Raw genomic sequence first — 17,887 nt, 5'->3', positions numbered from 1 at the left:
TGTAATAATGATCAAACTAATCATCCATTTTAAATGAAAGAATATTCTAAAATGGAATTTTAATGCAATTATCTCTTAGCACACAACTTGGGAGAGAGTGCTAGCAAATACAGATTTGATGATATTGTTAATACAACAGCTGCTTACTGAGTATAGGAATATGATCGGTAATATTTAATTATTAATCTATGTCACTATTCTTTCTTCACACAATATTAATAATGATAAAAGTGAGATTTACTATAATTACTAATTCTACATCCATGAAATCTCATCTAATGGGTTTAAAATGAAGACTATGGTTGTCTTAACAAATACTATTATTTATGTTTAATTAAATATTAATTATTTAAGATTATTAACACCTATTATTTAATTACTAAATATTACTTCATATTATTTACTATCATCTAAGGCATCAAGAGTCTATAATCTATAACTATGCCAAGTCAAGGTAGCTGCACAGAATTCACACATAAAGATGTTTACCCTTCTGCAGGGTCCAATGCAAGAGCTCTGGGACTATCTAGGTCTTTCCACACCAAAACTTGTCGGTGTTGCCCATCCAATTTTGACACCTCGATTCGATTTGTTCCTGTGTCTGCCCAGTACAGGTTCTTTCCAAGCCAGTCTACCGCCATGCCCTCTGGATAATCTAAGCCAAATTCTACTACATGTTCCAGTGCACTGCCATTCATAAAGGCTCTGCTGATGGTCTGCAAAAATAAGATTTAACAAAAAAATTACATGACACAAAACACTATCCAGAAAGAATAGTTGGTTTACTTTATTTTTTAATGGTTGGGAGAACCTGAGAATCAGGGGCATACCATTTCTTAATAAAATTCACATATTTTACAAGCACAGAAAAACACTGATGTCAATCTCTAGTAAATGCAACTGTGATCTCAAATTTTATTGTCATTTCAGGAAGAAAATTTTGAAATTCTTAAGGACCCAAATTTATTTTAATAAGATGATTTTTCTTTTAAAATTTATTAGTAATCAACTGAAAAGGATATAACCAGAATATTGCAGACTCTTCACTATTAGTTTTCTTAAAGTGCTTGAGAATATGCCATGTCATTGTGTCTATCTGAAAAGATTTCAATAACCTTATCTCTTATAAAGTGCACACGCTATCATGTATTACTACCATAGCTTTGAGACCCCTGAAATTTTAAATAATCTTAATTCAAGTCATTAGCAATGGCTGCTATTTCTGGTCAAGTACTTCCCTTAGTACGTTGGGTACATATATTTTTTATTTATTCCTCACCATAGCCTTGAGAGAACAGGCATTATCTTTTTTCAAGATGAAGAACCTTACAAGGCCACACAATAAAACTAAGATTTATTAATTTACTTCATTTATTTAATCACCTAGTAAATTCTACCAAATATCACAAGAATTCAACTTTAACTCTACTACAAATAATTTTTGCCTGTTAGACAAAATTTTACAGTCATCTGAAACAAGCCCAAAACAATCTGAAAAAGGAAAGATTCTTCAGAATTTCTGGTCAGAAAATGCCATCTTACTAACTCAGTATCTTTTTGTTATTAATTTGAGGAAAAAGAAAATAGATATATTGTAACATAAATGGCAATTTCTACTTCAATCCCCAAATTTTGTTTAAAATAGGTTGAGTCAAGTTTCTATAAGCCACTTCTGTGTATGTGTGCTTACTCAACTAATTGTAGGAAATGTCTCTCATCATTTTTAAATGGAACAATGCACTTTATATCTTACAGATTAGAACACTCAAGTACCTCATAATAAAAGGCACTTAATAATACTAAAATGGCCTTGCCCTTGACTCCCTTTAAAAACCAGGGCTTTTGTTAAGCTATACCTTTTAATGAGGGAAGTTGATTACAGCATGAAGACTTAGAAGTTCTAGCACTTCCTTTTAGTTCCCTGTTTTAATATTCTAATTCTTTTGCTAACCTTGAGCGATATATCAGTCCAGTAAATTCGGTTGTCTGTCACATCAAAATCCAAAGCAGAAGCTTCTTTGACACCAGTGAGCGGAATGGCCACATTATTATTGTTAGTTTCCAAAGAAATTCGCCTGATATCTGCCCTCCGTGAAAACAAAAGGAAAGCCTCAGGCACAATGCAGGTCTTCATGTCACTGATGAGTTCAAAGCCAATGGGGCAGGCACAGCGAAGGCCCTGAGGTCTATAGAGGCAGAGATGGCTACATCCCCCATTTTCTTCTGCACAAGGGTTGGTACCTAAAAGATAATTATAAAAAGAAATAGGGCATACATATAAAGACACAAAACGCATTTTTCACTATAAAATGACGAAAAATTTGGTTCACAAAGACCTATTGTATCTGCTCCCAAATCTAGAATTTCAATTCTAATCTCACAAACAAACACCCTAAGGATTAATAGAGAATAAAAAGCTGGGCATGATGGCATGCAGTTGTAGTCCCAGCTGTTTGCCTATAATCCCAGCTACTCAAGAGGCTGAGGCATGAGCATCACTTGAGTCCAGGAGTTTTGGGCTATCATGCACTATGCCAATCAGGTGTCCATAATAAGTGGGCATCAATATGGTGACCTGCAGGGAGTGGGGGACCATCAGGTGAGGTTAATATGAATGAATCAGTCAAGAAGGAAAACACCATATCAAAACCCCATGCCAATCCACTCGGAATAAAAGTATGGTAAAATACTTTCCTTTGTGCCCATAGTAAGCCTTAAAGTATGTTATTCATACAACAGGATTGAATTACCGAATGAAAGGTGTGTGTGTGTGTGTGTGTGTGTGTGTGTGTGTGTGTAGTGTGTCCCTTCAATTCAAATTATGTATCCAGAAAACTGGGCCAATGCTGAAAATTCCCTCTTCTGGTTTAGAAAGGCTTAACATTTCCACATTCCCTCTAAACATCAATAATTTACACTGACACACGGTGCTGAGTATCTCCCATCTTTTCTCATTTCTGGCTTCCATTTCTCACAGAATTTTGGAATTACTTACCAATGATTCGATGAACATTTGTGGCCTTGAGGCCCATGAGGTCTGGTAGCTGATCTATGATGATCTCCCTCTCTGCACTTCTTTTGTGTACTCTTTCAATGCTACGCCTCTGCCAGTCAGTCCAGTAGACATAGTCACCCAACAAAGTAAACCCAAATATGTGAGGAATTTTGTCTTCCACCAGTACTCGTCTCCCAGTACCATCAGTATTCATAACCTTCAAGTTTAAGAGAAGGAAGAGTAAATGGTGTGTACCTACTCAAATGATGTAAAAAATGACAAATTCAACTGTTATTTCAAAATCCAAAAGTGCATCTTAGCTGTTCCTATTACAATGCTTTCACAAAATGACAACATGCTGATTTTTAATAAGAATGATTTAAAACACTCAATAAAAACTCTTATTTTACCTCTATTTTCCAATCTCTTATTATCCTTCCTCCTAAAAATCCTGGCAATATCAGATTTAGTATGCATGTTATTAAATAAAAATGAATTTTTATTAAAAATACAATAGCAGCTAACCTTAAGTTTGATTTCAAATTATGATGTAGCTTCCTACATATTTTATTACATGTCCTTTTTTATCCTGAAAGTTTTACATTTTTAAAATCAAAAGAAATGGAAATTAATGAAAGGTCACACAGGCTGTAAGAAGATGTTGCCTTTTTAGGATTCCGTCCATTCAGTCTATGTTTAATTTCACTATTTTTGTTTAAAATTTCTGAAGGCCTCTCAAATCTCTCACTTTTCTAAGGTAATAATCACAAAAATAAACTAAGTGTATGACATTTTCTACAGCTAAATTTCAAGTAACTTAAGATGTACATACTTTTCCTAACCACTCTATAGCAAAATCATTACGTTCATTCAGAAGCAGATATTATAAACATCAGCAATTTCCCCAGAGGTGGCATAAGTGTCTCTTGATTCTTTGACATTTTAGCAACATCTACTTATCTTTTCTAAAAGATGGTATAAATCTTCTAAAGCATGAACTTCAAAATCCCAAACTGAGACCATTCCTATCATTTATTATTTTTTTTTTAATAGAGGCATGTTTTCTTTCTTTCTTTATTTGTTTGTTTGTTTGTTTGTTTTGTTTATACATGCACTGGGTACAGTCAGAAGCACGGGAGGGTGAGAGAATTCACCAGAGCCAGAGCGGGGAGCAGAGCAGGCAGAAGGACCGAAGTACACTGCTGAGGGGAGCAGCGGGCGGCAGGAGAGGTCTGCGCGCCATGTGGGACCCTCCACTGGTGGTTGGGGAGCAGCCGGGGATCGAACCGGCGCCGCAGAGGCTTCGGCAGGTTCGCAACCCAGCGCTCAACCGCTGCGCCACCGGGGAGGCCCCATTCCTATCATTTAAAGTAGCCTGTGTGCCTGGAAAATTAGCCTTCGGAAATGTTTCTGTGGTATTAAAAACATGTACACGCAAACAATATCTGCCCCCAGTATTAGATGTACTCTTAAATGCAAGTATTAGTATATTTACCCATAAAATCAGTAAGAAATATTCCACTAAGTCAATACTGACTGCCTAAAAGGAATGACAACCAGATGTGACTTTATCTCTCTCTTCAAAAATTGTCAAACACTGATGACCTTCCAAGAACAGTCAAATCTTGGAAACAAAGTACTGAAAATTTGAGCAAGCAAAATTGTGCTGTCATTGTATTTCCACTTGAAAATATCGATAAATATTTGACTTAGAGCTGATGGAAGACGGATTATATTAGATGTTCATCTTTTCACATTGTTAGGGGGAAAAGGATGTCCCAAAGCAAATTCCATATAGGCTTTGTGGACTCCACCCCCACCCCAGGTCAAAGCCAAAGACACTGGGAACTCCAAATCCCATCACCACCAAAGGGAAGGTGGCTGGGACCTGAGGGTGGGGTTAAGCAGCCAGGAGGATACAAAAGGCAGACACGTGGGCTTTGGGGATCCCCCATTTTTGGCGCTCGGCCAGCTTGCAGCGTCTGGCCAGCTCGGAGAGTGACTTTGGGTTTCCAGGTCGTCAGACCGGGTAGGACGCATTAAAGACTTTATTTCCCTATTTTCTCCCTGAGTTGTACATTTTCCTTATTTCTTTTTCTCTTGTAATAAACCTTTTATTAACCCTTTTGTGTGTGTCTGTAGTAGAGTATTCATAAGTCCCTTTAAAGCGCGCGGGTGAGGACCCACAGCCAAGAACCCGTTTAATATCAGGGCTGCTCTATAACAACATCAGCTACCAAAGTGCTTTATTAAGCCTACTATATAAATCTATTAGAAAGTTTTTAAGTCAGACACATAGTTAGAAAGAAATACTACTTCAATTATTACTTTACTTTTTAATATTATTATTAATAATATTTTCTCCTTAAAATATGATTTAGATCTTTTACATTCATACTTTCAACAGACCATTACTGGATATATTTTATGATGTCCATGTAATATTTAAAAGTCACTTTGGTGCTTCAAAGTAAAAGAACTAAGCAGAGAAAGAGAGTTAATTATTTGTTCACATATCTAACTAGAATGGGAGCTCTAGAAGAGCAGGAAGCTTACTTCGCTCACTTATGTTTATTTCACAGCTATTATTATAGAGCCTGGCAAAGCACTTTAAAAATGTTACATAATTTTTCAAAGGAGAAAGATGAAGTGAATATACCATTATAAATAAGATAAGAACAAGAAGGACTATCCTTTTCCATTTCTGCACCTATTCCTTAAAAACATTTTACATGTTCTTTTAACCTTAAATTTTAAAGTGTTTACTTTAAACCCCTGATTTTTCAAATTAGAGTTTGAGTGTTTCCCAATTGTAGAAAAACTACCTAAACTGAGAGGACTAGGGAAGAAGTCATATAAAGAAACAAAGAACAATTCTGATTAAGAAACCATATTTTAATGGTTACCCTGATTACTATAATCATCTCTATATAAAAGTTTTGAATCCACATTTTAAAATGTCAATGACAAACTAAAAATCTCAGTTACACAGATTTTCTTAAGACACTCAACCTTTGTAAAAACAGAAACACAAATGTGTATTTTTTCATTTATCCTCATACACTAAATGAAAGGTGTTCTTGCCCAAATTTTAAATCCATGTAAAACTTCATACTATCAGAGAATGGATATATTCCTAATTCTTCCTAGAAGCAGAGCTCCAAGAATTTCTGGCCTGAATACACTGATTAAGGTGAAAATCATTCATTTATTAAGACACATAATTTAGAGAAGTAGGATTTTATGTGGGAGCTTACCCTTATAACTCTGTACTTCTGCCTCCATTCTAATATGAATATTAACGCTTGACTTTAGTTTTCCTCTATCCCCTCTTAAAAAAAATTCCTCCCAAAAGCTTCAATTTCTCCTTTTCCATGGGGTCCTTCCTTTCTGCCTTTAGCACAATTACAATTTCCTCCATTTTGGAAAGAAAGTTTAAAAGCTGAATGATTCCGTGAATAATTCTATCATATTTTTTAATGTGATGTCAGAACTGCCTCAATCTCTTACCATTCACTCCCTTAACTTCCTACTCAGCTTCCAATCACAACTCAGTTGAAATAATTCTACTGAAAGTGGTCAATGACTACATTCTTACTTGTCTCAGTTCTTGTGCTCTTTATCTTTTTAAATGTTTGATATTCTTTTTTTTTAAACTTTTCATACTTATTTTTTTTTTTAAATATTTATTTATTTATTTATTTATTTATACAAGCACTGGGTACAGTCAGAAGCGCGGGAGGGTGAGAGAATTCACCAGAGCCAGAGCAGGGAGCAGAGCAGGCAGAAGGACAGAAGTACACTGCTGAGGGGAGCAGCCGGCGGCAGGAGAGGTCTGCGCACCATGCGGGACCCTCCTCCGGTGGCCAGGGAGCAGCGGGGGATTGAACCGGCACCGCAGGGCAGCCTCGCAACCCAGCGCTCAACCGCTGCGCCACCGGGGAGGCCCTTAATGTTTGATATTCTTAACCACCCAATGAAGTTCTACAATCAGATTCTTACGGCACAATATGATCATGTTTCTTTTACTACAGCCAGAACTGCTTTTTATCTTTTTATTTCATTGATTCCAACCTCTTCCAAATCTGGTTGGATATTTTCCAAGATGTCTTGGGCTGTTCTCTGTAAAATACCCTTCAAAAAGACCATAAAGTTTGATGGCTTCTACTATTACCTTATGTACAAAAATTACAACAATGTTAAGTTCTAATCTGATGCCTTATCAGTTTGAATAGCAGTATTTCCAACTGCATTTCCAGAAAATGTACTATTACCACCTCTGAAATGTCATATACCTAACCCTGAATCTATATTCTTAAGTAGGGGGAGTTCATCCTATCAGAGAGACTCTTAAACAAAGTGCTAAATATTCTCAATTATAAAACTCTAAAATACTACCCTTTTTAAAGCTTAAACATTTTTTATTTGATTTTATCTCTATTTCAATATTATCTTAAATCAATTATTCTGCACTATCCTACATTCAATAAATTAACACTAATTTTGCTGACTATTATGACCAAATATTGGCCTTCTGAAATTCTTTTTAAAAGTAAAATTTAAATTTCTAGTTCAAAAATATTACAGAAGCAACTCTTTTCTCTTCAGCTATATGACCCTGCAACATTTATCTTTATTCATTTTCATAAATGAACAACTTAAACAAAAGATAGCTGATTAAATATGAATTTGGATAATGAATGGGCAAGAATCAAACTGAAAATCACAGTGAGAAAAATAATAAAAGCACAATTCTAAAAGATCCTTTTAGTTTACACAATTCAGAATCTTCCATTAGCTGTTATCCTTCATTCTATGGCTCCTAAAAATCTCTCATGATTAGCAAATAATATTGTCACAGTATTAGATCTGGATTTCAAATAAAAGCTGTATCACTCCCTGGGATTTGCTTATGCAATTTTCCACAAGCAAAGTCAGGAGAAAGAATTAATGAATTATTTTAAAATTAAATAAAATAATATTAATATATAGTACAGTGTCAGACATAATAAATGCTGGCGCTTGTCTTTTAAAATTATTTTAGTAAAATGTTTATTCCCTAAAAGCTCTATCTAGATGACTACACTTAATTAATTTAATACATCATACTGCATCAAAGTAAAATTTAATACATAGATATAAAAGAATATGTAGCAATAAAATACACATACAATTAAACTGATAACGAAACCAATACAAACCTCTCTATATCTTAGCAACTGCTGGAAAACACAGGGCTGCTGCTGCCTTATTCCCATTTCCAACCCCATTGTTTCCTTTTACTAGAGGAAAAGTAACTAACATAATAAACAGTTTGACAATTAAATTGGCTCTACCAGTCTCTCATTGAGACTACCAACTCCCCACTTCCACCCACCAAATCAAAGAACATAATAAACATATCTAGAGAGTACAAATCACTATAAAAGATATCATGATGAATTGTAACAAGTTATCTTCTAGCTAAGGGGTTACAATCTATTTGGGGAGGTAAACTATATTTACATTAAAACCATACACAGATACTCTTCTCTGGCCAACAGCTATCAGGAAAAACTTCAGGAAACTATTCAAATCCATCTGAAAGAATCAGAAGAATTTTGACAAAGAGAAAAGGATTTTCCAGCACAAAAGAAATAACACATGTTAAGACACAGCATTAAGGATGTCTTGTTTGACTGAAAGGATGCCTTTGAAAGAAATGCTTTGAAAGTAGAGAACACAAAGGGACTCACAGGAGACAGCATCAGGCAGATACCACCCTATGGCAGGTATGAAATTTCAGAATAAGGAGAACTGTAGAAAACAAGAAGCTTCTGAAAGCGCTTTCTGGAAAGAGACACAACAGAGCAATATTTGGGGAAGAATTCATTTAGCTCTGTCACTATGTTCAGACGTGCTAAAGATAAATACCTTGTTTTAAATATATTGAGAACTATGGTTAATGAAATATTTTCAGTTCCTGTGGGATGGTAATGGAGGTTTAAATCCCCTTATCTGAAAGTCCAGGGCAGCACTTCTTTGCCAAACATGTTAATATTTTTACAGCAAAATATATAAATATTCCCTCAAACTGGAAAAAAGACTACAAATACTCTTTTTTAAAAAAAAAAAAAAAAGATTTTTTTTATTTATTTATTTATTTATACAAGCACTGGGTACAGTCAGAAGCGCGGGAGGGTGAGAGAATTTACCAGAGCCAGAGCAGGGAGCAGAGCAGGCAGAAGGACCGAAGTACACTGCTGAGGGGAGCAGCGGGCGGCAGGAGGGGTCTGCGCGCCATGTGGGACCCTCCTCCGGTGGCCAGGGAGCAGCAGAGGCAGCAGCAGCTTTGCAACCCAGCGCTCAACCGCTGCGCCACCGGGGAGGCCCGACTACAAATACTCTTACACTGCTTTAGGTCAAATTTTCTACCAACCAAATCAACAACTTTTGGTTTTGAGAGATTTTTGGATTTCAGAGTTGCACAAGAAGACTGTAGCTCAGAAATGCTTTGCAGATCTTCATGCCAGTCCCTGTACAAAACTGAGGTTTGGATCAATATTATCGTGGCTTTAAGCACAAGCAAGAGTCTCAGGAAGAAGGACAAATTATAAAAAAAAGGTTTTTAGCTCTATTTGTTCAAACAACAAATGTAACGAAGGTCTTAAGAAGGTCATTTGATTAGTAGTGGCCAGAAACTACAAAAAAGTACCTGGAAAATCACAACTAAAGATTTTATAATTTTACCTACTACAGCATTAGGTCCCTTCCAGCTATTCCTTATTCTCTCATTTTAAAAGAATAAACTGTAAGTCTTTTATTTTAAGGGTGGGTGGGTTTAAAGAGGCGCACATAAAACAAGCTGTATCTCATCTATTTCAAATTAAATAGCATAATTAAGATGTGCTAAAGACTTTCTAAATGTAATTTCATAAGTACTATTTCCTTAATGTCCTATCTTTCTGCTCTTATCACAGTTTTTATAACAGGGTTGGGTCTAGTACAGTGCTATCCAAGAGAAATGGAAACCACAAGTGTGAATCATGGGTGTAATTTTAAATTTTCTAATAGCCAGATATTAAAAAGTGAAAAGGAACCAATCAAATGAATTTTAAAATTCCATTTTATTTCAACAAAAATAAATGTATTTTTATTTCAACAAGTAATCAATATTAAAAACTGTGTTAATGAGATTTTAGAGTTTGTCATTGTTTTTCTCATATTTGGTCTTTTTAGTATGTATTTTTCAGTTCACTTTAAGTGTTCCATAGTTATATGTGGCTTCTGGCTACCATAAAGGATGGTGCTGGATTAGATTTTCATGATGGTAACTATACAGCATACAACAAAAATAACTTATTCCATTTTCAGATTAGATCTCTGTCCCCTCTTACACCTGCCACCTCAGGATGCCCTAAGAGCCATCAAAGTCACAATTAAAGGTCTTCCATTTGGTCTTTTCTTCCTCCTCAGCTACACTCCACCTAATTCTAATATGGCTTAAAATTACTTCAAAAAATGATTTCTGATTAAAAAATTTAATAAAGTTCACTTTTCTAAATCTTAAATCACAGTTGCAAGTTTCTAGCTGAGAATTGTAACAACAGGGACAAATGTCTGATTCTTTAATTTCTTTCAAGTCATCCCAAGTTACAAGTATTAAAGCCAAGTTACTGATAGAAAATCCACCTCTGCCATCTACTTGGCACTCCCCTTAAGAGCACTGACAATGCACTGATAATGGCTGATGCTAGGTGATTCATGAGAGCCTCTACTCTGATTTTCTCTGGATGTCTGAAATTTTCCATAATTTTTTTTTTTAAGAAGAGGAAAGACAATGAGAAGGTCCAAGGGCACCTGAATATAACAACAATGACTGCTATTAATAAGTGCTCTTATATCTCTTATTGATGTAATATGGAAAGCAATCATAAGGGTATTCTAAAGCAATAAGGATCACATCTTTTTTTTTTTAAAGACTTTTTTTAACAGATTTTTTTGTTTTTGTTTTTGTTTTTGTTTTTTAAGATTTATTTATTTATTTATACAAGCACTGGGTACAGTCAGAAGCACGGGAGGGTGAGAGAATTCACCAGAGCCAGAGCGGGGAGCAGAGCAGGCAGAAGGACCGAAGTACACTGCTGAGGGGAGCAGCGGGCGGCAGGAGAGGAGAGGTCTGCGCACCATGTGGAACCCTTCTCTGGTGGCCGGGGAGCAGCCGGGGATGGAACCCGAACCGGCGCTGCAGAGGCTGCGGGCAGCTTCACCACCCAGCGCTCAACCGCGCCACCGCCACCGGAGAGGCCCTAAAGGATCACATCTTAAACAAATTCTGAATGTAAAACTTTACATCTGAATAACCATACAGTTCCCTTTATACAGAGCCCAGCATTTCTTTCAGAAATCTGTTTACTTCAACTACTTTTACAGAGTTGAGAAAAATACCCAAAAAACAGCTTCTCCCCCTAAATATTACTCTTTTACTAGCCTCACAACCTCTTTATGCTGGATAAAAGCAACATAGTGAAGCAAGAACATGCTACTTTGTCTTAAGAAAGTCAGTATTACCTGTCTCATACTCAACAAGTAACAGTTTTGGATAGGTTACCAGGTTTTAAATATGGTTTTAAGCTCTTCATGGTAAAAAAACAACACAAATCCTGGTAAAAGCTTGTTTGTATCTTCTGAGCTCCGAACAAATGAACTATTTTAGGTGATTCCAAAAGATTATCCTTAAGCTTTCAAAGTTGAGCCAACACTAATTAAATCTTCTGGCAACTCTTAGGAGTGTGCTTTACTGTATTACCTCAGAGTGGCTTAATTAGTTAAACTGAAATTAGGCTTCTGTCACTTCTAAGATCTACCTCCAAACCTCAACCAGAGTCTTCAGGGGTTTCAGCTCCTTCAACCACACTGTGGTATGTATTTAACATTCTGAGGCATCCCCAAATATTGCAGATCATGCTGAATATATAAGATATAAAAGGAAATAGTTATATACTAACTAGAACACTATCTCCACATAGAGGAGGTAAAAGCAAACCTTTCATAGACATTACCATCTGGTTTTTTGAGCAGTTTCATCAGCTCATTAAATGTCAAGACCTATGAAATCTTGGAATGCAGCCAGTCTGCTACCAAAGTTGCTGCTATGCAACTTCACTAGACTAGACACGTTTAAGAAATACATGACAATAGGACAGACAGGCACCCATCATAACATGAGCTGGAGTGGGAATGCTATAAAGTTCCACAGAGAAACTTAAATTATGCTCACAATGAACCATTCCTTTTCTAACACTCCAGCCAATATCCAAAAGAAGCGATCAGTAAAAGTTTACATAATAAACAAGACAAACACGTATCACTGGGAGCTGACTTGATAAACTACACAGGGTGTAAAATACAATCTCACAGAAATGGCATTTAAAAAAAATAAAATATATATCCATGCAGAATTTCATTTAGCTGACAGTGAAAAGAAATGCTGGGGATCCAGTCAGGGAAGTGAAGGGATGCCATGTGCCTCTTTAAGAGAGCACTGAGGCCAGTTACAGTCAAGGCCTTTTAACGAATTTCAAGACATTTTAAATCCGAGTAAATACAAGTGATTTGTAATATGAAAAGAATTAAAGTATCATAGTGGCACTGGAGAATTTCGTAATATAGGAATCGTGTTGAGAATTATTAAACATTTCCATTTACTATATTTTGTACAGATGAAGAATTGCTATTATGATAAAAAACTTTATAAAATATGAATTATTGGTCCTCCCAATAATTATTGGTGGCGCAAGGGGTTACACACAGCACTATGAAGATACCTGCAGCCACTGCAACATGAGTTCAATTCCCGGTGAGAGAGGTGACCCACATGGCGCAGCAGACCTCTCCTGTCTCACCCACTGCTCCCCTCAGAAGTGTATTTCAGTCAATGCACCTGTTCTGCTCCCCACTCTATCTCTGGTGAATCCTCTCACACTTCCTCCCCACACTCACCCCCCACACCTCTGGCCTACACTCCAGCTCTTGTATGCATGCATAAATAAATCAATCTTTCAAAATAATAAATAAATAAAATATTAATTATTCAGGAAAACTGTAAAATTGAGGACAGAGTTCCAAGTGAAAGCATCAATATGGATACTGCCAACACCCTGCTCAATTATACCTGCACTCCATGAGACACTTCTGAGAGCCTCACAGTCCTAAAGTCTCACTAAGCCCTAAAGGGCAAGTGTTAGCATATTAACTAGAAGAAACTGTCCTGTTACTCTCATTCACTTCAAGCACAGGTAAAATAAAAACTTTTGGAATCTGAGTAGGAAAAAACAGTCCACCTTAACACCTTAGTATTAGAAAGCAAATTACTCCAAAACCAATGAGCATGCCTTATACCCAAATAATGGTTTTAAAATACCATTCTTCATTAAAAAGAGCCTAGGCTCCTTAGAACAGCTGATTCTAGGACTGAGACAAGAGAAATATAAAATGAGGCTGTTGTTCCAGAAAAGCCTTTAAAATGATGGGGGCTCCTTTAAATTTTTTAAATAAAAGTACCACATGACCAAGCAATCCCACTTTCTAGGTTTATATCCAAAAGAACTGAAAACAGAATTTCAAAGAGCTTTTTGCACAGCCATGTTATTCACAACAGTCATGAGGTAAAGCCAACCTGCAGGTCTCTCTACAGAAGAATGAACAATGAAAATGTGGTCTCTACCTACAATGATTACAAAGCCTTTATGAAGGGAATTGTTATGTGCTATAGCACAGATGATGGGGAGGGCGCTCTAAGTGAAATGAGCCAGTCATAAAAAAGACAATACTGCATGATTCTACTTACATGAAATTATCTAAAGTAGACAAACTCTTAAGAAATGGAAAGTAATATGGTGGTCAGGGAGTAGGAGAGGGAAAGAGCTGCTCAAGAGAGTTACAGAGTCTCTTATGCAAAGAAAGAGTTCTTGTTGCACAACATCTTGCATACAGTTAAAGCTACTATACTACACACTTAGAAATGGCTACAATAGTAAATTTTATGTGTTTTTTACCACAATTTTTTTTGAACACAGGCTTGTAGAAAGGACACAGGAGTCAACTTGACAGCTGCCTGTTGCAATTTTTGCAACAGTATAACGATAATCATGAAACATAGACTACAGAATAAAATAAAGATCCATGAATCCATACTAATATATATGAACAATTAATAAATAAAGGGTACAGTTGTCTCCTCCTGGAGAATTCCAATCAATAAATACAATAAATTAATGGAAATGGCATATGTTAATTTCCTGTTCTATAAATATAAAATGAAACTGGGTGAAAGATATATTACTCTTGCAAAATTTTTACATAGGATCAGAATGTTGAATTGCTTTCTTTTCTTTCTAGATAGAAAGCTATATGAACCTCGGCAAACAAAAGAAGCTACCTGAGCAAAATCACCAAATACTGCTAAATTTTAAAGAAAAAACCTAGGGTACAAGGAATGAGTGACTGCGTGAGTATATGGCACTATCTAGAAATCATAGCTATTTTATGTTTATGAGATCTGGAAACAGCTTTTTTTCCCATCCAAAGACAACATTTTGAAAAGCCAGAAAACATGTTTACTTATTATCTGTAAACTTATGGAATCTATTGTGGTACAGAAGGTTTTTACTTCATATTTTAGGGATAACATTGTCACTAAAACACAGAAGCAAGTATTTTAAATCTCAACGAAATATAAAAGCCATGCCATTAATCAATTCAAAATCAAAAACAATTGGACACAAAACAAACAACTCTGAAAAGGGCTATGCTTGCATAGAACCTCTAATTTCACTCATACTTACAAACGCTAGAAGTCGCGGATTTCAGCAGCTCAAAATTACAGGTGAAATACTAAATAAATACCACTCTACCAAAAATTTCAGTACAATAAAAGGAATCCTAATCCGTCTCCAAAATTTAGTTATTTCAAATCAAACCAATACGATGACAAACTAAAGTACAATGAATTAATAGTTTAGGAAATCCTTTAGAGTTCAACAACAACAACAAAAAATTAGAGGCTGCATTGTAACATTCTAGCAGGTCTAAATGTTTTAATTGTAGATTAAACAAAGTAGAAAAACAGTAAAGGAAAATCCTCTGATAACTTTACAAATTACTATTACACAGAGTCTTTAAATAGCTGGTGACAAATTCACATTAAAACAAAAAGTTAACATACCTGTCCCTGCTAAGTGTTTAATGCTTTGCAAATTCCCACCCAAGAAATTCCAAAACTGTGATTCTCACTTTGACCGCCTACCCTTTCCAAACTTTCTAACAGCAATAAAAATCTCTTTAAAGCTATGTTTCCCCACCTATAGAGAAATAATCTCCTGAAAAATAATGCTTTACATAGACTCTAATAGTAAAAAAGATTTATGTGTTTGGTAAATTTTAAACATTTATTTCAAAACCTAGAAAGCATGTTAATAGTGGCACTGCTTATATGCCAGTCAATACCAAATTTGAATGAACGGCTTACAAACAGAGGTTGTTTCCAGTAAAACTGAGTTGCTAAAGATTATGAACTTGTAACATACAAGTTTTCTTAAAGGTAAGTGGAATTAAATGCACACTAAATGAGGAAAAGTTTAAAGAGGAAAAAAATTTCATGTCATCTGCAATATAAGTTTCCTTTTAGCTATTCTCCCAAGGTAGAATGTATTATCTGTTCTTAAGATTCACATTAGTAGAAAAACATCAGAAAATGCTGTAACTGAAAGGAACCTACAGATCATCAAGGTTCCAATGACCTTACTAGCAAAAATACAAAACCAGAGATAATGTCAATTATCTAAAGTCATCAGGTTAAATGGTAATAAAATCAAACAAGAATTAGGGTGAAAAAAGTAGGACATTAAAATCAGTACTCCTTAACTGTAAGAGTGCAAATACCAAAGGGGAGAAAGATGGTACTTTTAAAATAACCAGACTGAAACTAAAAATACCTCCAAACATATAAGTGGCTTTATACCAAAACATGAGAAGAAAAAAGCTTGACAGCAGAACATCTGAAAAATGATTCAAGTGCAAGTTCAAACTTGGTCACTAAAATGTGTGTAAAGTACCAACACGCATCAGATTATCCTAATTTACATAGATAAAACTATACTAACTCCTAAGTGAGGCAAAGCATCTTGTTTGGTGAGGCTCTAAGGTTTGTTGTGGCAGTTCAGGAAAGCATGATTACACCTATCATCAAGCAAGTTCTCTCATTATACACTTGCAGTAATTTTTTTGGAGCAGACACAGTAGAGTGGATAATGAGACAACAGAGCATATAATTGGATGATGTACTACTCTGACTACCATGGATTATAACATGTTAAATAATGTTGCCAGAATTGTACTGCAGCAGCAGGTAACTGTCAAATAAGAATTCATATATACAGCATCATAATATATATCCTAAACAGATGCAAGATGGTAATACAGGGCAGCAGCATGCCTACACCTCAATGAATATAGGCCCAAAATCCAGGTATCTGCTGAGCTGAGGAATCCAATGATGGAGTTTATCAATGTTATTCTCCTGTTATTATATACTAAAACGATTAGGGAAAGCTAGATATTTGCATAAATACATGTCATATAGCAAAATAGTCTTAAAATGGGCAAACATTGAAGTATTTAAATTCATTTACCTGAATACTTCTCTAAAACAAAGTATAATCAATTTTAAGGAAAACTCAATGTAACAAACTGGCGAAGATTCACAGGAAGTACTTCCTGGTTTTTGTCATATACTCAGGAGAACTTCTGCTCAAAAACTGATGATTACATTGTTAAAATTTATTAAGGATGAATTAATTCTTAGAAAAAAGAAAAAATCATGATAAAAGGGTCTTTGTGTGTTTTAACAGACTTTCACAACACACAGGGTAAAAATGCCAAAGAAATTACTTTGAAAGAAATGTGAATACTTGGGAAACAAATTTCCTTACTAGGGTATTGATAAAAAAGGGGACACTATCATCAGAGCAAAATGCACCCCTGCAATTTCAGGCTTAGAATATGAAACAGAAAGAATACTCACCAAAGGATAAGTTTTCAACACATATCCTACACACAATACCCTCTTTATTCAAAATTTCTTGGTACTTTAGGGTCTAATAAACTGCATTTCTGTGTCCCAACAAAGCTGTGCCATATATAATTAGAGCTAGACAAAACTACCTATGGACACTGTATTCTCTAAAGTAGAGAAATTACAGTAAGAGTTTCAAAACAGATTTACATGCTCTTGAAGTAGACAAGAAAGTCTCTCTTTTACCTATAACTACCAGGTGTTGGTTTATTTATTGGCAGAATCTCAGGAATGAAAGGGGGGAAATGAAAATGAAAGTATATAATGAGAGAATAAAATTGTGAGAAAAATTCCACTGACATTATTTTCAGTAAAATCTGACTTGAATCATAATAATTTTTGTCAATCAGCTGAATTAGTATGTAATGAGAAAATCATCCTCAAGAAAATACAAGCTAATAATACATCTTAACTTTATATCATAACACAAAAATGCTTTAAAAACATAAATTATCAACATTATATATTTGCTATTAATAAACCATACTGTATGTAGTCCCTCAGTGCCACAGATGATTTTGGCAGTGAAAACTGACAAAGAAAAATGAGAATGTTAAAATAAAATGCTTCCTTCTAATGAAGTCTTATAAAACAGAAACAAAGTCTTGCTTGAGGCCTTCCCTACCAGAAAAACATAAATTACCTTTTCTGCTAATGCTTTAGTATTTACCAGGAAGCACCAGAATACTAAAAGTAAAGTAACATTTGAGCAGGGTCAGGGAGCAGACTGCAGACAAACTAGAGGCTTATTTGTAAAAGAGATGAAATGATTTCAGCGT

The 17,887-nt window shown here is 35.3% G+C and overlaps 1 protein-coding gene across 5 annotated transcripts in view; it reads right to left on the bottom strand.

Moving 5' to 3' along the window:
* Positions 1-17,887, bottom strand: part of LRP6 (LDL receptor related protein 6) — a gene marked incomplete at both ends in the record, with an annotated part of 128,603 nt that overhangs the window by 42,010 nt on the left and 68,706 nt on the right. For 4 of the 5 annotated variants that reach the window (XM_084255922.1, XM_084255923.1, XM_084255925.1 and 1 more), the window contains 3 exons: positions 490-716; positions 1,952-2,241; positions 2,996-3,212. In XM_084255922.1, coding sequence (XP_084112048.1) covers positions 490-716; positions 1,952-2,241; positions 2,996-3,212 — 734 coding nt within the window. The remainder of the gene's footprint in view (positions 1-489; positions 717-1,951; positions 2,242-2,995; positions 3,213-17,887) is intronic. The other variant, XM_084255926.1, reaches the window with a different exon arrangement.

Source organism: Talpa europaea (genome assembly GCF_964194135.1).
Source record: "Talpa europaea genome assembly, chromosome: 15".
NCBI lineage: Eukaryota > Metazoa > Chordata > Mammalia > Eulipotyphla > Talpidae > Talpa > Talpa europaea.
Note: the sequence above shows the minus strand (reverse complement) of the source record. Positions and strands in the feature narration are given on the sequence as shown.